The sequence below is a fragment of the Mytilus edulis genome, chromosome 8 (assembly GCF_963676685.1).
Source record: "Mytilus edulis chromosome 8, xbMytEdul2.2, whole genome shotgun sequence".
NCBI classification, from domain to species: Eukaryota; Metazoa; Mollusca; class Bivalvia; order Mytilida; family Mytilidae; genus Mytilus; species Mytilus edulis.
The window spans coordinates 17764557-17785710 of NC_092351.1; the positions used below are offsets into that span (position 1 = coordinate 17764557).

The 21154-nt window shown below is 30.7% G+C and overlaps 1 protein-coding gene across 2 annotated transcripts in view; it reads right to left on the bottom strand.

Moving 5' to 3' along the window:
* Positions 1 to 388: 388 nt before the first annotated feature.
* Positions 389 to 21154, bottom strand: part of LOC139484985 (E3 ubiquitin-protein ligase SH3RF3-like) — a 28402-nt gene continuing 7636 nt past the window's right edge. Inside the window, exons 5-15 of one of the 2 annotated variants that reach the window (XM_071269066.1) lie at positions 17344 to 17439; positions 16876 to 16916; positions 14060 to 14230; positions 12653 to 12881; positions 10060 to 10157; positions 9085 to 9252; positions 8103 to 8763; positions 7526 to 7653; positions 6991 to 7131; positions 946 to 5508; positions 389 to 674 (exon numbers count right to left, since the gene is read on the bottom strand). In XM_071269066.1, coding sequence (XP_071125167.1) covers positions 5331 to 5508; positions 6991 to 7131; positions 7526 to 7653; positions 8103 to 8763; positions 9085 to 9252; positions 10060 to 10157; positions 12653 to 12881; positions 14060 to 14230; positions 16876 to 16916; positions 17344 to 17439 — 1911 coding nt within the window. In that variant the 3' untranslated portion in view covers positions 389 to 674; positions 946 to 5330. The remainder of the gene's footprint in view (positions 675 to 945; positions 5509 to 6990; positions 7132 to 7525; positions 7654 to 8102; positions 8764 to 9084; positions 9253 to 10059; positions 10158 to 12652; positions 12882 to 14059; positions 14231 to 16875; positions 16917 to 17343; positions 17440 to 21154) is intronic. The other variant, XM_071269067.1, reaches the window with a different exon arrangement.

Here is a 21154-nt window from a genome sequence, read left to right on the forward strand (position 1 = left end):
AAAACACATTCCACTCTTAGACTATCAATACTGTGATAATTCCCAATTTACTACACAATTAATCTCAATAATGGCATCTAAACACAGAACCAGAACAATTAGTCTTAACATTATTACAATATTAAGATCTATCTAGAAAAACTTAAGAATCACATATTTAGAAAGTTTCACACATTTTTTTTCATCAATCTTCCATTCCTCAACCACCTATAGCCAAAGTCACCATAAATACTAGGGTTGAGGTACTGTGTCAGAAAAACATTAGGTGTTAGCAAATACTTTAATAGGTTGAATGGGCCCACTTTCTCTTAAACATCTTTAATATTGATCTATTCAACTTCCTTGATTCCACCTGAAATGCATAAAATTATAGGAAAAACATCTAAACAAATATTTTATCTGTTTTATTGTTTACAAATTTCAGATACACATTTTTGTGTATGTATATTTTAAATAAATTGCTAAAAAATAATTCATCAAGACCAACATGAGTTATAAACTACAACATAATGAGTCAAATGTATTTGATAACATACCTCTTAAATATAACAATATATAAAGCATTAACTGTTGAAAATTGGTGTTTAATTCTTCAGATGAGATATTATAGTTAGAGAGTTCATAAACATGCAAATCTGACCTCTAATATCACAATTAACACTCGTTCAAGATAGCTTTTTAAGGTGGTACCCAACACTTTCACTAAAATTAATTTGGCTTGTTTAATTTTCATAAAATTTTGTCAAAGTATTTACTTTGACCCTTTAACAAAAATATAAAAATTTTGAACCAACCGTTTTGTCAGAAAAATTACACTGGTTATATAGCATTTTGACAAACACCAATTTTGATCATTGAGAAGCTTAATATTCCCTTTACAACACAATGTAATTAAAACATTAAGCTGACTTTACAGAGTTATCTCCCTGTAGTGTTAGGTACCACCTTAAGAGTTTATTAAAAAAGAATTCATACTTCAGATACATAGATTTTTTATATTTCCGAAATATACATTAAACCTATGTAGCATGCATGTGTTCATGTTAAATGGTTAGTCAAACTTAATTTCCTTTATCAAAAGTAAATGTATAAGTAGTTACTTATTTCACAAGGGAATCATTAAAGATAGAATTTGAGAATTATTTGAACTTCTATCTAAACTGTAATGCATTTTTGATTAAATGGTCAATTGATTCCAAATTGGGAGAAAAAAAAATGACTATCTGTCTATGATTATGTGTTCTTTTTCTCTAAATATGAAAAAAGGGGATGTAATCTTACTTTGTGTTGATTGCCTGGGTTTGTCATAACTGTTATACCTATTAATAATATCTAACATCAAATAATTTTCTACAAGTTTATAAACACTGTACATTATTATAGGATTATATTAAGCTAGTTGTGTATATACCCTTAACAGAAATGTAATACAAATCTTCATTTTTAAAAATTTAGAATGACCTGTGTTTAGGATATTTAAAAAATGACTTCTTTACCACTCTTGGACTACTTGCCTTTCTAAAATGGAATACTTTAAAACGTTAGTCCAATTTCAAACTGGATTTAACATAGAAGAGGAATAGATAGGGTTTTTATACAGATAGATTAAAGGGAAAAAAATGAAGAAAAGAGAAAAATGGACAAAAAAAGAATAATGAGTGATTGAATATGAAGAATATAGAATAGGTGAACAAGAGAACAAAAAAAAAGAATATAGAATATAGTCAAAAAGAATATAGAATATAGAATAAAGAAGAACAAAAGTTAAAGAAAAGAAGATCCACACTCCCATCCATACCATCTTCTAAGTTTTTTTAAGATCCACACAGTAGCCATATATCACATAAAAAGACCAGAAAGGTCAATAGGAAGTAATTTAAGATTTTTATAAACTAATTGTCTTTTTGAGGTCTACTCATAATTGTATAAAGTTGGAAAGTTTACAATGGTACATTCAATATCTAGGTACATACAATGTCAAATCACATCCTTTTATTGTTTAAAATAATCATTCACTTGAATGATTTGGTAAGTCAGTATAATACTTCACAGAACAAGGTAAATCAAGTTGGATCTCTTACAAAGGTTTACTTTAAAAATGTTCATTACTGATAACTGTCTCTATAAAATACCTTTATTAATACAATGTAAAACCAAGAAACATCAAGTTTATTTGACAATGGGTAAGACAATATACATATAATTAAAAATTTTTGCATGTCTGAATTAGAATTGAAAATGGCATTATGGACTTCAGTTTTTTAAAAGTCATGTATTCAAATATGTAGTATTAAGTGTTTGCTATGGTCAAGTATTATTGTCCAGTTATTGTTATCCTTACGAGTATCTACATAATGAAATAAAAATAATTATGACAATGTGTACATTATGCATTATCTATAAATGAGGTAAAAAAGAGCATGCATACAGTTATTCAGTACATTTTTGACAAATTTTTTTTTATAAGCTTTCTGTGGCAGTGTTATGATGTCCTGTAAAAAAATATCAAGGTTTACAAGTTTGAGAATATAGGACATAATCAATGAAATAATACGTTGAATTCAAGTGTGCCTCTGATAATGTAAACTTTGATTATTCCATACTAGTTTTTGACCTTCAATGTTCTTTAATGGTTCTGTAAGAAACATATCGTTGTATTAGTTTACTTCAAGAAAATTCATTTCTATAGTTCACAAAGAATTATCTATGGATAGATTTCAAAATTTTAACTTCTATACCACTTTTATTACATGTATTCCTCAGCATATAAAATAATCAATCTTTACATGACCAATTTTTTTTACTTTATATATTGCAGTTTAACATAAAATTTTGTGGTCATTAAAATTTTTAATGCCGTCTCTGAGATGACAATATACTTATATTTCACAAAATAAAACTTTTGACATCTATAATACAGCATGGATGATTTGAAATGAAGGTCACATGACTTTAACATGGATGAATTGCAATGAAGGTCACATGACTACAACATGGATGATTTGCAATGAAGGTCACATGACTACAACATTGATTAATTGCAATGAAGGTCACATGACTACAACATTGATTAATTGAAATGAAGGTCACATGACTACAGAATGGATGAATTGCAATGAAAGTCACATGACTACGACAGGTGGCATACTTATATCACATGATATATCACAGAACAATACTGACTGATGTATTTTCGCCTATAATTGTCAGATGGAAGCACATATTATCACCATTTAAGCTGTTTCTACACAAAGTTTAACTGTACAAAAATTGCTGTTTTCATCTCACCTTATACAGACAGTTAGTAAATACATTGGTTGAAATTTTAACATCTATACATTTGTAATATCACGGAATAGAAGTTTCTTCATAATATAAGTTCCAAATGGAAACAATATTTTGGAATATTATTTCCACTGGAATTATTTCGGTAAATGTTCCTAGGAATAAATGGTATAGAATATTTATTCCAACAGGACATTGTTTATAACAAAGTTTCCAGTGGAACTTCTGTTAGGAGGAACAAAAATAAGTTGACAGTAATTGTATTTTTGTACTTAAAATAGATTTCTGAATTAAAATATCCTGAGTACACTTGTCTCTTCAATAAACAAGTGAAAACCATTAATAACTGTATTGCTGTCATAAACATGAACAAAAGACAGTAGCAACTACCATACAACATCATATTTTTCTTAAACTAAAATTACACATAGAAATATCATATAGACAGGTTATTTAACTATACTATAACATTTTGTTTCTTTGTCTTATTTAAGGTCAAGTTATACATATATTTTTGTTAGTCAATTGACAAAATTGCTGAATGCACTCCAATTTATGATATACATTTCAGATCAAATAAAATAAATGGTATTGAAAAAATTGCTATTTATCTCCATTAATAGAAGGTTTTCAATGTAACTTTTTTTTTCAATCATAATTAAAATACAGCCTACAAATATCCATGAAAAATTATTTTGAAGAATTTGTTATAAAGAAGTATGTAGATATATATATTCAGCATACATTTTTTTTTTAGAATATTTTTAATAGACATGAAAAAAATAGTTTTCCATAACAACCTATTTTCCGTTCTCAGAATTTTAAAATGCATCAAGAACATTGCATATGACCTCAAACAAAGTAAAAGGTCAAAGCCCAATAATAATATTGACAATCTCATCTTGAAAAATGTACAATAGAGGGCATAAATGAATATTATATACAATTTAATATCAAGTAAATACATAGGCCAGCATGTATAAATAAACAAATTATTATACCAAAACAGGCATTTGTCGTGCAAGATGAATTACATTGCATTATAATTTTTATTCTGCTGCAACAATCTTAACTTTTATTTCCAACATTACCAAATATCAAAAGTATTTACATACACAGTTCTGGAACAGACAAGTTAAAGTGTCATGTAGAAACTGTTAATAACCAGGAAGTTTTCAGTATGAAACTTTTAAAATTTGATTGTACTAAATAGTGTAATTAATTTAAGACCTAAATTTTGGCAGATACCCTTTTTTCCATTTTCTAGTGCTTTCATGCCAAAGTGGTACCATTCATAAGATGACATGAATGATATTGAATGTAAACAAATGATAGTCGAATAGATGACACATGATAATCCTCAAATAGTCCTTAATTCAGGTGAGGTAACAGCACTAAGTTTAAATATACACTGTATGCTAATACAGTATTATGATAAGTGTGGTACTAAACATGTAATATTTACAAAATTGACTGACACAGTGATATAAATGCCAACATTGCTTTATATCTTGTTTTTTAATAGTTTTGAAAAAAAATGCAACATTTATTTATCAGGGGTTTGTTCTATCCTCCTATTGTTGCTAGCTGAGCTTTCTTAAGTTTAAAATCTTTATTTTAGAATTTCTATACACATTAAAATAAAAAGATGTGGTATGAATGTCAATGAGACAACTCTCCACCAGGGACCAAATGACATTGAAGTTGACATGTTCTGTAAGAAGAAAATGGTTCACCTACCCCATTCTTAAACTTTCAAAACAAAAACAATTCCATTTGTTCTATGAACTCTTATTAGTTGGGAAGGAATTTTCATTGGGTTCCTTTTTTTTATATACAAATTAATAAAAAAATATTTGTCCTGTGAAAAATATGAAACCATAAAATCAATAACTATTTAACTTTCAAATATTCAAACATCACAAAAACTAGTCAACACTTCTAAAGAACTTACACAATATCATATCATAAAACAATTTCACATACATGGACATTACTGCATACATGTATTAACACTTGCATTCATTGTGCTGTTATGATAATTTTCATACATTTTCACATTTTTCTACAAAACTTCCAGGAAAAAGTCCAGTTTTTCCCAATCGTTGAAGTGTTCCTTTAAACCATCCATCTTCCCTTTTCTTGTGAACATAAACAACATCTCCTACTTTAAGTTCTAGTTCAACATCACTCTGAGGTGGATAAGGAACAACACACCTGTATCTGTAAAACATGGTATATCTAACTTTACAAACAGAAAAATAAATCTAGATATATGAGCTGCTTCAGATAGAAGTCGACCTTAAGGAAGTGAGTGGAATCATGACATTTATTAGACTTTGATTGATTGCGGAAAAAGGAATTTAGTCTTGTTTTCTTATAACATCACAGTTTTCAAACAGTTACAATTTTTGTGTAGAGAAATAATTACATTAGATGTATGTTTCATTATGATACTTTATTCTGATTGGCTAACTGCACATCACATGTTATTCCGTAAGCAATTGCAATGCTCAATAAAACTTTTCATTCATGATAACACGTGGTCACACAATAAAGTGCACAGGTGAATTAAATGAAACAATAATAAAATTCGTATTTTCATGATCATAGCTAAACAAATGTAATTATAAGTATTGAATGCTTCTTTTTGAAACTTCATAGGGTTGTAAAAGCGTTAACTGTGCGCACATTTTTAGTATGAAGCGCGGAAGCGCTCATTCAAAATGTACTTCGGTCAATGCTTTTACACCCTCATGAAGTTACAAAAAGAAGCATTCAATTCTTAAATAATATCTATGTATTGATATTTATCTGTATAAGGTTGATATCCATCCAATGCAGCTCATAAATGAGAATTCTCATATGATGTTCAGAGAATTAATCAATGAGACGGATACCAAATAACAAGACATCCCTTATTTTAAAAAAAAAGTTCTGAATCAAGATGTTTGTGAAACCATATTGCCCTAGTGGTCCTTTCATTTCAAAATGTGTTGTCGCATGTGACATCATCAAAATTCATTAAAGTCACATGAAACGAGCAACTGGTGAACAATAATGATTATCCAATTCTTGAACCAATGCATGTATATATCATAAACTTAGTCTTCTGAGTTTCAATTTTATAATTTTTTACGCAAATATATTGCATAATCCTCAATTTTTTCTCTCTCTGTCTGTTATGATTTAACAAATATGGCAGCTCATTAAATGCCGTGTTTTGACACCGAAGTTTACTGATTGTCACCTTATAGTAAACAGTCAACAAAAAAGCATGGATATTCAGCACGTGTTCATCATGTACAATCAGATAATAGTTTATTTCAGTGACAGATCCATGCGTATTGCAATCACCAGATTTTTACGAGAAGGGTCACGCTAAGGTCACTTTGCATACCAAAAATATGTTGGCGAATTGCTTCCTGGAAGCAAGCTTTTAAAAAAAAGTATGCTTCGTCAAATGTGGACAAATTAAAGAATTTTCTTCAGAAAAAAGTATATGTACATAAGTTTAATAATGAAAACTATCCATTTTGTTATAAAAAACATATATGCATCATTTGTTTTAATTTGAGGTTTCATATGCATTTAAATGTTCTCTGAAACCTTATTGACTTGCCTTACATTCATAGAAACAAATTAGTTTCACATGACACAGAAAAATCCCCTACTTTTTTGAATGATTTCAAAAGTTTTACTTACTTTTCTCTAACTACAGGTTTTGGTCTACTAATTTTTTGCTGAGGTACAAGAGGAACAGTAGAATCAAAGGAACCAGTTTTCATATGCTGACTTCCCTCTGCTCCAAACAGACTATTACTATCTGCTGGACAAGACCCAGATCTGAAAAAAAACCAGAAATGCATCTAACTACAAACATTTTGAATTAACTAGAACTACCATTCAATGTTGTCTAATGCCTTTCTTAATTACTTTACCAGTTTTGGCATGATTCCACTAGTTTTCCTACAGAGCATTAATAATTCCATGAGTAATAAAATGGATCATTAAAATCTGGTGACAGATATGGTATGGAATTGTTTTGTAACATTTATCAAATTCAAATGACATGCTGCATGACTATAAAACAGATCTTTAGACCATTGGTTCCCATCAAGTAAAGTTTTACAGAGAATTGCAGACATAACAAAAATTTGACCAAAATATAATTTTAATATATGCATCAGCTGTTATTTGGAAAATGGATATAAAGAATTTCTCTAAATTAGACACTTACCTGACATGATTAACAATACTCTCAGTACCAGACCCATCACTTTCAAGTCCAGGGGATTTTGATTTCTTGCTCTTACCAGAGGTCAGTCTTTTTACCAGACTTAGTTTTTCCTTTTCTTTCTTGTCCTTCTATTTATAAATAATAAAAAAATTGAAATCAAAAACTCTGTAAAGAAGGACTGTTTATATACTATAGTATCTGAAATCTTAAAATAACCAAACAGAATAATACATTTATCATGATGAAGCATTCTGATTTAAACAAAAAATAATTGCAATCAAACTGTATACACAATAATAGGAATATTGTTTACAAACGTAGAACAAACTTGACTGCTCATGCTTAATTTCCCCGACTGAAGAACGCCAGATGTTTTCCTAAAATCAGAATGATATTATGCTTTACTTGGACATAAAATTGCATATTGAAAGAGTTTTTTACTGGGATTGCCTTTTTGGTCTAACCCAATCTTAGGATTTTCTTGGGAATTTTTAAAATATGAAAGTGTTGATCTAGAAATCTATTAAATTACTTATCATAAACCAAAACTTATAAAATAAAAGTATGATATACAAACCTTATTATCCTTGATCCCAGGTATTTCACCTGTTGCCCCAGCCACAACATTAGGTGGTGTAATATTTGAGGAGGCAGACGTTACTTGTGGCATCCCAACAGCATTAGGCTTTCTGTAAACAACTTGTTTTGAGCTAGATGTACGATGACTGGAATGTCCTGAGGTCACACTAAGGTCAAGATGACCTTCAATACCTACTGTTGGACCATTATGATTGGTGTGGCGGTGTGGGGATTTCGCTTTTGTTCCACTGCTGTCTGCTGGCTTCAGTGATGATGATGATGATGATCTACTAGAAGCTGATCTAGGTGACGATGATCCAGAATTTGTTGATTTTGTCGCTGACGATTTGTTACTAGCTGAAGAATGAGATGAGGTTTTACTGTTAGCTGCTGATCGTGATGGTGCTGATGATGAAAGTTTGGCTAATGATTTTGAGCTTCTTGGTGTAATGGGAGGGGGACCAGAAGATGACTCTGCTTGCTGTGATGATGAATTTTGAAGTGATGGTGTAGACCCTGGCCTGATTGGTGATGTACTTGTTCTGTGACCTGACAAAGTAGTTACAGCAGGAGCTGACGACGATGACGCCAGAGAATGGCTTCCTTTTGAATGAATGTTCATCACATTACCACTGACAGGAAGAAATGCACTTGGTAACCTGAAAAAAAGATCAAAATAAAATGAAAAGAGGGATTTATTTTCAGATTTCTCAATCAATTTCAGGTGAAAATCAATATTTAAAAAAAATCTTATACACTTATTGAAAAAGAATAAGCCAGTAAGAATCTCTTATCCGATTCCCTTGTATCACATGTTTAAACTTGGTAAGACGAAATAAGAAAATTATCATCTTTGTCCTCCGATATAAGAGCCCAAGGGAAATAACTCCAATGCAAAATATGTCATACTTTCTACAGTATAACTTTCAATCTAAGTTAATAGTACTACAAATAAAATACTCAAAAATCTAATACATTACCTGACCATTTGAACATAATTGCCAGGAAAAACACCAGGTTTTCCCGTCTTTAAACACTGTCCTCTAAACCACCCATCTTGACATTTATCACACACAGTGTAATAATCTCCCTTCCTCAGTTCTATTTCATCCTCTCTGTGGGGTTTATAATTAAATAATGCTGTATATCTACAAAATTTAATAAAAAAAAAATTATCCTAGATATCAATACTAAGACACTGAGCTATTTAGCATATATGCTCTGGTTTCAAAAAGAAGAAGACTGTGCAAAGACATGTAACCCCTTATGGGCACATTATCATTACTAAGAGCAAACAAATATTTCCTAAATGCTTCATGCAGGTAAACAGCTGTGGTGTAGTGGTTAGTGCATCTGACTAATAACACACAGGTTCCTGGTTCGATTTCTGTCTTGGATGAAAATTTCAGGGACTGAATTTTCGGCTAACCCTTGACACCATTTGCGAGTATGGTCTTGAGGGAACGATGATAGTCCATCAGAAGGGGACCATAAATGGCTGACCCGTGTTAAGAGAGAGCCATATCTCTTGCACGTTAAAAACACCCTTGTAGATTTCGAAAAAGAGCAGGCTAATGCCGCTACAAGGCAGCACTCGCACCCGCAAAGTGAAAGGGATTAATATAAGTTGCAAAACTTGTTTCCCAATCCACTATAAATAATTATGTTTAAACTAACTAAGGTTAACAGCAAAAAAAACCACAACCCAATTTAAAAATGTTTGTGGTATGAATACAAATGAGACAAGGATCCACCAGTGACCTGTTATAAAAGGACTAGGATGTCAAACATTCATATGTTGAACCCAAACCTCCTATACTTTAGGCAAGCAAGCTACCACAAGATCAATGGATCGATTAGCAAGTCTTTCCAACTAACAAAATACCCACTAAAACTCTTTAGAACTTTAAAATATTTGCTTGATCATTGAAGAATATACTTAAACTAGTACTTACACAGGACTATTAATACCAGAAATTTTAGAGGCATCTACTATTGCTGGTCCTGTCTGTGCTTCTGTTGAATTGTCAAACTTTCTAGAAGTTCCAGGTTCCTGAAAGAATTCAACTGGTTTTTTTTTAATAGGAACAGGTAAATTTTCGGGCTTATTAAATATTTCGCCCTATAAATTATGTTAATTCCGTAATTTTGCTACAACCTGCATATAGAAATTTTTTGTACTACGTTTCAACTTTAAATTGGTACAGTTAACTCTCGTTGTCTCGAACTCGGTTGACTCGAAATTTCGGATGAGTCGAAGTTTTCACGTGGTCCCGAACTTTGTTCCATATAAATGTATGTAATTCAACTTCTGATGAGTCGATATTGGATGAGTCGAAATTTCGGTTGAGTCGAACTAAATTAACAATCCCAGGGTTTACAAAAGCATTCAAAATTCATAATTTATCTCGAACTAATACATATTATGTCAAAACATGACATCCGGCATTTTAATGGATCGAAGAGGTAATCTGACAATACACGTGTAATTAAATTTCATGTCACTGACCACTGTAATGATTTATGACATGCTATTTCCACGAGTGTTTACCTGAGATTTTCTTTTATAGAATTTTTATAAATAATTAGTGATTCATTGTTATTGTTCATGAAAAAGTATTTAAAATGTTTACAAAACAATTAATTGTTATTTAAACTAATGAGCTTGGGTGTGTATAAAGTAAGGATTATGACTTCAATTGATGATCACCTAAAAACTACTCAATCGGCGTTTTTAATCTTGTTGTGTTTTCTTTTGAAAAGAAAGAGCGAGATAAAACAAAATGAGAGAAATCTAAATTATCTAAAATCTCTTGTATCCGAGAATAAACCATTTTGTCAACTATAAACGACCTGAATAATGAAACTATCGATTGGAAATTACTCTCTCGGATAAAAGCCATAGGAAAAAAATGTATCTGAAACAATTAAAAAAGTAAAAGTAATGTTATTATAATAATGAAAGACCATGACAAACAAATACATCGATCTGATACCAGAATATCGATCCCCTTCCAATATTCATCCGGATTTATTTTAGCTTTACCAAGCTAAGCAAGAGTTGTGTCCCTTGTTCTGTCAAACTTCCGGTTTTCGTTTGAGTCGAACTACATGTATCTCGAAATATTTCTCTGGTCCGGCTGACTTCGAGATAACGAGAGTCGACTGTATTTCTCTATACCCAAGAAATCCATGAAAATCGGTATTCTCCCAAAAAAAATAATTAGTCCACAATATTGACTAATGATTTTTCTTCAATATGTATTCAAGATATGGACTTTATATTATTAGCACTAACATTACAAATTATAGAAAGAAAGATAAAACATTAATTAAAGTGGCAACATGGTGTGGTGGCAAAAAAAATAATATGGATGATTGTATGATTTGAAAGCCCTTTCATTAGGTTAAGAACTATGGAGAAGACTTCTGAATTATGATTTACTTGTGTCTCATCATCTATACTATTAAACGAGAAGACCTCATTTTTGGTGTCGCTTCTCTTCTTTCCACAATAATTAATCAACACGACTCTGTGTCCTATATGTACAGTGCATAGTCGCATTTGTCATCCATTCATATGATTATTCAGATTGAGTTATTTTGGGAGAAAAACGAGAAAAAAGGCATCTGGATATTGTCCCGTCATTGGACGAAATTTTAAGTCAGATTATACTTCCGGTTTGCGTTTTTCTGTGTATACTTTGAACAAACAAATAGTACGTATAAAGTGTATTTTGATTCTGTTCAGAGATTATTAAATGGAGAGAGTCTGTATACTATGTCAATTGACCACCATGGATCGATTACTAAACTAAGAATTGAAAGTAAATACACTTTATTTATATAGTAATATACAGATAAGCGCTAAAATTATTCATGTGAACTTTTGATACCTTTTCTGAAATTCTCCATTCATTAAAGATCATTAAATATTTTACAAAATTCATTGATAACAAAAAATAAACATGTGGTATGATTGCCATGTTGAGACAACTCTCCACAAGAGACCAAAATGACACAGAAATTTACGACTATAGGTCACCGTACGGCCTTCAACAACGAGCAAAGCCCATACCACATACTCAGCTTTAAAAGGCCCCGAAATGACGATGTAAAAAAATTCAAACGAGAAAACTAGCGGCCTTATTTATGTACAAAAAAAGGAACGAAAAACAAATATGTAACACACAAACAAACGACAACCACTGAACTACAGGCTCCTAACTTAAATGTTCATAACATACTAAATGTATGTTCATATTGAAATTGATAGAAAACCAAAATTGGGAATTTTGGAAATGAAGGAGGAGGTATAAAACTTCTAACAACACTTTACATACTTTTAACTCAGCTCTGAATGCCCGCGATTTCGCGGGTGTGTTCTAGTTTATCTTTAAATTAGCAAATAAAATAAGTTTAAACTAAGTTAAAAATAAGATAGTTTTAATCAAGCATTCCATACTTTGAACCAATATGGATGTTGTACTTAGAAAGCCCAAAATTAAACTTTAACCCACATTAATTATATCAAACCAAAATATTTACCTGAAATGCTGAATTAAGTTTACTCCCTGTGGAGGATGAAGGTTTGCTAGCTGTGGATGATGAGTTTCTACTGGTCACAGAAGATTTACTAGATAAAACGGAGGTTTTAAGAGCTGAGGTAGCTGACTGACTATTATGGACTGGTACTGGTGGTGGTGACCTTGACCTACTGGGAAGTTGAGGAGATGGTACAATTACCAAATTCCCACTGCTGCTTAACTCTAGAGATCTGAAATAAAAGTGAAATTTCAAAATGGTCTTCTTAAAACATGTGATGTAAAAAGACAAATGAAACCTTTAAAAAGGGAAATTACTTATTAAAGAATCAATTTTCCAAAAAATAAGAAAGCTTTGGCTCACATTGAAAACTGAAGTAATGGCAGATAAAAGTACTTATCTGGGGAAAAAAATTCATTTTCAATTCTTTGATTTGACAGATTTTCAATTTGGAACCAGAGGAGCAGTGATGCTGAGGGACTTACTTAACAGATTTTTTTCATTAATTATTTCTTACAATAAGAAGGTTAATATGATAAAATTTAAATCTATCAGTCCATTCTATTGTTTCTTCTTTTGCTTGCTTTCAAGATGTATCACGCTTATAAGTTAATATTTACTTAATTATAATTCAAAGAATACTTAGAAAAGAAAAAAAAAGGAGTCGATATAAAAAATGTTTATACATGTACTGCATACATGTCTTAAATTTTACATACTCTGTTTAATACATGATTACATTTCCTAGTGACAGTAAAAAATAACAATAAACCAACATATTTGATACTACAGGAAGCACATACCATGACAAAATCAATAAACGTAGTTTATAGAAGGGAAATAACTCATACTGTTAACACATGCTTTAGAGAAAATACACTCAACAATGGTAGCATGTTTTTGTTTTTTTGTCATACAATATCAAATTAAACTTGGTACCACGTCATTGTTATATATCTGTATAAGAGCAAAAGGTTTAAAATGTCAGCATAAAAAGCAGTAAATGATATTTTTTTGTTTTTCCAGCATGAGTGTTCATAAGACCATGCACTTTCTTCAAGGGGCAACATTTGCCTTAAGACAGATGTAAAATTGTTAACCTGTGGGTTAATATCATATATATTTACATCCCTAATTGTATTTGTAGACTTTCAAAGCCACAAGTTTTTTTTCCAATTCACCAAAGGGAGTATTAAAATAAGGAAAAAGAAGCTACCACAGGTATCATTGGTTATGAAGCTAGAAAAGGAGGGAGGTTAAACAATAAAAAACTGTGTTGTACTTTTTATTTTCAATGGTAATCAAATAAAACACACTATCAACAGTCGTTACCTTCTATTATGCTGACTAGCTGTCGTAAGAGATTTCTGAGGAAATCAAATAAAAGCACACATTATTGACAGTTGTTACCTTCTATTATGCTGACTAGCTGCCGTTGATGATTTCTGAGGAGATGCTGTATATGAATGCCGCTTCTGTTGTGGCATTTGAGTACCCAAAGAAGAAAGGGGAGAGGAATGTGGCACTCCATCCCCAGAACCTTGATCATGCAAAATTAAATTACCAGCATGCAAGGAAGGACTGAAAACGAATGTTAAAAACAGAAAATCATACAACCTATATATATAGCTAGCAAAGATCACAAGAAATACAAACATACATACAAATATTGATATTATACAACACTTAATATATATATTGTTAAAATCAATTCTACTAATGGAAACCAGTTTTCAAGGAAACTAACACTAGTAAAACAACAATAAAATGAAATGGAGAGACGCAAATTTCTTAAAAATCACTTAAGCATGTGATGCTAAAATTTTCATTCATGGTGGTTTTAAAGTTAAAATTCCCAACCGATATCTAGTATGCCTCAAAACCATCATTTTAAATATGCAATGCTTGTGCAAAGATAGATCAATATTGATTTTCTTTACGAAAATAAATTAAAATTTAGACTAAACATTAAAATGATTAAGCTTTTGAAGAATGCAGTAACACTTTCCAAACAAGTGATTAACTTTTTATCCCTAATCAGACCATGAAAACTGGTACTCAATAATTCAACATTAATCACTTATGATTATACAGAAATCAGATATTTATAATATGCATAGTCAACTCCTTCTCAAACTTATCTTAATATACCATGTATACTGTGTGAATTTATTAGTATTTTTGTCTGTAACCAATTTTTATGGATTTCGTGGGTTTAAAGAAACCAAGAATTTAAGTGTTCAATGAAGCTTTAATTCTTCTATAGAAATGTATGCAGACTTAAGCAAAACCATGAAATATAATATTAATGAAAAATGCAATAGCAAATTTTCTTTAATCCACGAAAAATGGTACCTGCAAAAATAAATGAATCCACAGTATATTACAACAAACTAATCTGTTACAGAATTCAACACTTACAAATAAAAGTTAAACAGTAACCCAATTACTAATGGGAGCAAAAAATGTTTTTATTTAAAATTAACTGCTTTACGTTAATTCTTGTTTGTAAAAAGCATGTTATAAATAACTTATGTCTGCAAGATTAAACAACAAGCACTTAAGATTTTGAATAAATGAAGTTCACTTTATACATGTAAACAGTTACACAGTATTAATATTTCATGAATATCTGAAAGTTATTCAAATATAAAGGGGGATTAAATGTTACATTGGTTTGAAAATCATGATTAATGTTATATTATTATTAAGTAGAAGAAGACTTCATAGTTATGTTATTATCTTTAAACGTTACATGTTTGAAAACTCTTAATAATAATTTACAAGGAGTTCAAACAAAGCTGATCGTCTTTTTCACATAATAAATTTCTTGACATTACTTTCAAGACTATGTATTGCTCCAAACAAATATGACAGTCAAGTGTGTAGATTGGTATAAACAGGTGTGGTATGAGTGCCAATGAGACAACTCTCCATCCATGTCACAATGTGAAAAAATTCTTAAGTGTTCTGCGCAACCCAGTATCTCGCCTATTTTTGCTGTTAAACGCAGGCTCAACAAAAATGAGAAAAAAATTATTACTCTTGATACTATCTTTTGATTGTAAGAAACTTCTGTCCAAGTTTGTTAAAAATCCAGGATAGTTCATGAATCTAATAAATGTTTTAAAAACTTTAAACTGCAGACTGTATGTAATGTTAACTGGAAGAAAAACTAAGTCCATTTATAAGTAAACTACAGATACACAGGTACAAAATTTTAACAAAATTTCCTTCCAAATACTAGCTTTTGATCATAAACATGCTTCTGTCCAAGTTTGGTACAAATCCAAAATAGTATAAGAAAGTTATTAAAATTTTAAAAAATTTAACCACAGAGTGAATGTGTTGTTTCCTGGCAGAAAATCAAAGTCCATTTAAAAGTAAATACAGAAAAATTGGAATTTTATTTTTACAAAATTTACTTCTGGATACAATCTTATGATCATAAACAAGCTTCTGTCCTAGTTTGGTAGAAATCCAGTATAGTTTAAGAAAGTTATTAAAATTTCAAAAACTAGAACCACAGAGTGAATGTTTTGTTACCCAGCAGAAAAACTAAATCCATTTATAATTAAAATACAGAAAAATGGAATTTTATTTTTACAACATTTTCTTTTTTGATACTATCTTATAATCATAAACAAGCTTCTGTCCAAGTTTGGTACAAACCCAGGATAGTTTAAGAAAGTTATTAAAATTTAAAAAACTTTAACCACACAGTGAATGTGTTGTTTCCTGGCAGAAAAACTAAATCCATTTATAAGAAAAATATGGAAACAACGGAATTTCGTTTTTACAAAATTTACTTCTGGATGGTATCTTATGATCATAAACAAGCTTCTGTCCAAGTTTGGTAGAAATCCAGTATAGTTTAAGAAGGTTATTAAAATTTCAAAAACTTTAACCGCAGAGTGAATATTTGTGGACACCGCCACCAACGGAATGTATGATCGCTATGTCTCACTTTTTCGACTAAAGTCGAAGGCTCGACAAAAAGTAAACAATTATAGATCAAAGTACTAGAAATATTTAAATGTTTGTTCTGAATGATCAGGCAGTCAAGAGCTAGTCTTCCATGAATGAATTTTTAAATGAGTGAATTTTTAAAATGAAAAATTCAATCTGATGTGAAAATTTATATTGTACATTTGTGCAAGAAATTATCAACTTTGGTTAACCCAAACAACAATATCTACATACTAACAGCCTACAGACAGACTTACTTTGATTGAGAATTAATTAGAGACCTTGCAGCATCATTCATCTGAAAATAAACAAAACTTATCTACATTCCAGACTAGTAACATACAGAAAACAGTATCAAGGTATTTACATTGAAATCCTCCATCAACTTGTTATATGGTGAGTTGATTGTAATAGGTATGTCTTTTACACATTCCTGATACCCATGAGTGATGCTCATACAAATATATGGTAGACAATGAAAAAAATAGAAAGGGCTAATGACAATAAAATCTAATTAAAAAAAAAATCTATTTGTTCAATATTTTGACTTTGTACAAAAAATGTAGTGCATATTTTTGTTCTTTTAAAAATGTATCATAGCTTCTTTTATTCATTTTCCCAGAATTCTCTTTTAATAGTCGAAACTGTCTCTAACCCATATTTACATGATTTGGGACAGCATTTGAGAAAATAATGGATTGATGGAATCATAATACAATACTTACATCAACAAAAGAGACAGGGAATATTCCTATCTTTTCACCTTTTCTTCCCTCCAACCAATTATCATCCACCTTTTTTAATACCGTTATGGTTTCATCCTGTCAAAAACAAGCAAATAAATATAAATCAAAGAGCATGATTGCTCTGAGGGATACGATTGCCATTGTTTTCATTGATACATGTATAGTTGGATATAACTATTTTCAAAGCTAATTCAACTGCACATGTAAAATGTAATTTACGTACATGTTATCTGAATACTGTAAATTCAGAAATTATTGCGATTTGATCATTTTAGACTATAATGCAGTTTTAATTTTTGAGACATGAACAAAAATCCTGTATAATTCATATAAAACATTTCCAAATGCGAGTTTAAATTATTGCGATTATAACCCTGTTGCATTTTTCGCAATAATAAAAACATCGCAATAATTTCTGAATTTACAGCAGTTACTCAAATTAAAAAATAGCCAATCCTTGATACAAGTGTATGACCAATGTACTTATTGTGTTTTGTTTGTGTGCTATCAATTCCAAGTTTACTTTCCACAGCAGTCACTGAGAGTGAGAGAAGGTATTTCACTTCTTATCTTATCACCTATTTTCCTACGTTAATTCTAGGAGGAACCCTATTCCTAACTCTTTAAATATTTAATTTCCTTTGGGTCAGTGGGCATGACTCTTTTCCGTTCACAATCCTCTGTTTAAATTGCGATCGTTTTTAATATAATACGATGTTTATCAAAAGAACGCGTTAATTTTTCTCAACATGTTGTATAGTATTTTGAGTCAGAATTGACGGAAGTTACTTATGGAAGGGAGACAACTCTAAACAAAAATAGGGAAGACTCCATTTCGGCTGAAGGGGTGTTCTAGTTACACCTTATGGTGTGGACTACATTTATTTTAATTTAAATGATGCATATATGATTTAAAATTATGCAACAACAATAACCCTCAATAGCAGACAGACATAGAAAGGATCTCAAGAGTTTCAAATAAATCAATGGAGTGGGGAATCCAGAGCAACCATTGAATCTGATACCCCTTGAAGTCAAGAAAACCATACGCATTCCCATAATTACCTAAATAAACCCTAGACTTGTGATTTGTAGCAAGAACGTATATTAAATGTTAATTAAACAACCTAGATGGTTCTCCATTTTTTATGGAAGTACAATATCAAATATCAGTTTCTAACTTTCATAACAGTGACATATAAGAATCAAGGAGCAGATTGCTCTGAGGGATACGATTGCCATTGTTTCATTGACACATGTATGCATGTAGCTGGATAATATTATTTTCAAAACTAATTCAAACGACAAACAGACATGTAAAATAGTTACAAAATAGCCAAACCCGGATAAAAGTGTATAAACAATGTAATTAGGGTCTATTGTGTTTTCTTTTTATACTATCAATACCAAGTTTACTTTCCACAGCAGTCACTGACTGACTCAGAGTGAGAGATGTCAGAGTAGGTATTTTATTTCACTCATTGGTTATTAGATTTTATTAAGTGTCTGTTAGTGATGCGCCGACGTATAGTCATCAATGTGCTGATGGATCGTCGTATGATGTAGATGTAGATGTAGATTTCAATTCGTATCTTATCACCTTTTTTCCTACGTTAATTCTAGGAGGAACCCCATTCCTAACTCTTTAAATATTTAATTTCCTTTGGGTCAGTCATCATGGCTCCTTTCCGTACACATTTATCGGTTTAAATTGCATTCGTTTTTAATATAATACGACATTTATTGACAGAACGAGCTAATACTCGACGTCTTGTTTATATTCAGAATTCACGGTAGTTACTGCCGGAAGGGAGACAACTCGAAACGATAATATGGAAGACTCCATTTCGCCTGAAGGGGTGTTCTACGATAAGGAATATATTTGTTTTAATCTAAATGATGCATATGATTCAAAATTATGCAACAACAATAACCCTCAATAGCAGACATACATAGAAAAGATCCCATGAGTTATAAATTAATTAATTGAGTGGGGAATCCAGAGCAACCATTCAATCTAAAACCCCTTAAAGTCAAGAAAACTATACGCATGCGCATAATTTCCAAATCAAACCCTGGGGCAAGATATATCAAATGCTTATTAAACGACCTAGATGGTTCTCAATTTCTTTATTGAAGTACAATCTCAAATATCAGTTTCATAACGGTAACATATAAGAATCAAAGAGCAGAATGCTCTGAGGGATACGATTGCCATAGTTTTCATTGACACATGTATAGCAGTTCTGCCAACTTTTCATTAAGCAAATGCATGAGATTTGGCCAAAATTGAAAAGATCAAAGAGGAAAAAAAATAGATCAAAGGATACTGCCGCAAAAAAGCATGAACATGCGTGAGTCTCAAGCATTTTTGGCAGCCCTTGTACAGCTTGATACAAAGGATAACTTACAAAGTATTCGTAAGTTATTCTTATTCTATACTTGTGTAGTATTATTTTCAAAATTAATTCAACTACACATGCAAAATGTAACAATCTTAATAGTTACTCAACTTTAAAAGTAGCCAATCCCAGATACACGTGTATGAGAAATGTACTTATTGTGTTTTATTTTTGTACTATCACATACATGTGATGGACTGTGAAACTCAGATCAGGAGATTGGGAAATTTTGATCAGGAGATTGAGACTCAGATCAGGAGGTTTTTTATCGACATTAATTTTGTCGTTAATGTAACCGTACAATGTAGAAATTGTCTTTTAAAGTGTTCTTTCATTTACATCATAATGTAATGTTTTTATACACCCTAGTACCCTTGTTGCCTTTCTATTGAATCTATCTGAATGATTATCAAATAAAAATATTGAGAAGAATCTGTTTCTTGTTTAGTGTTGTGTTTGAAAATTAATTGTTCGCTGCTTGCAAATAAATGATTATATTTAAAGAAAGAAATATGCTATACATGTATATTTTAAACATCATTAATTAATTAAAAAAATAACTAACAATAACAATAGTAAATTGTATGTTTTTTTTAGCATTATAAAAGTAATTTTTCTAGAAACTTGAGACTCTGTGTTAAAGATTTTGCTTTATTTAGTTGAATGACCGATAATCTATTTTACTGACCAAAATTATTGAGACATTTCTACACCTTTTGTTTAAGGGATATATATAGAACGTTTTAAGGTCAGAATTCTTATATTCATTTCACTTTAATCTTTGAAAAGAAGTCTAGATTCCCACAATATTTTGTAAATTTATATTATTTTGTTTGTCCAAAACATTTGAGTTCATTTAATTACCATCCTTTTATGGTTATTTGATTAAAATATAATTCATTTATTTTACAATTTACATTTTTGAACGATAAATAACTTATAATAGGATAAATCAAAGGGAAGTAACCAAAATTTATTTCAAAAATTTAATACACAGTTTTTATCACACAACGGCAATTAGCGATCATTAGCCAGACGTAAGCATCGTTGATTACCAGTATGTTTGACACCCAAGCTGTCAAGAGAAGCCATATAATTACACATCTTCTTTGATTTACAGGTAAAATTTGACACAGGTGTAAATTACACCTGAACCGTAGTAAGAGATTATCAAAAATGGAAGCTGAAAATTTTCTTTCATGCAATATTTCGGGATTTTTTTCTCCTTAACGGGAGGACGGGAGGAGACCCCTGAAAACGGGAGTCGGGAGGTTCACAAGTATGCTATCAATTCCAAGTTTACTTTCCACAGCAGTCAGTGAGAGTGAGAGAAGGTATTTCACTTCGTATCTTATCATCGTTAATTCTTGATCTTGATCTTGATCTTG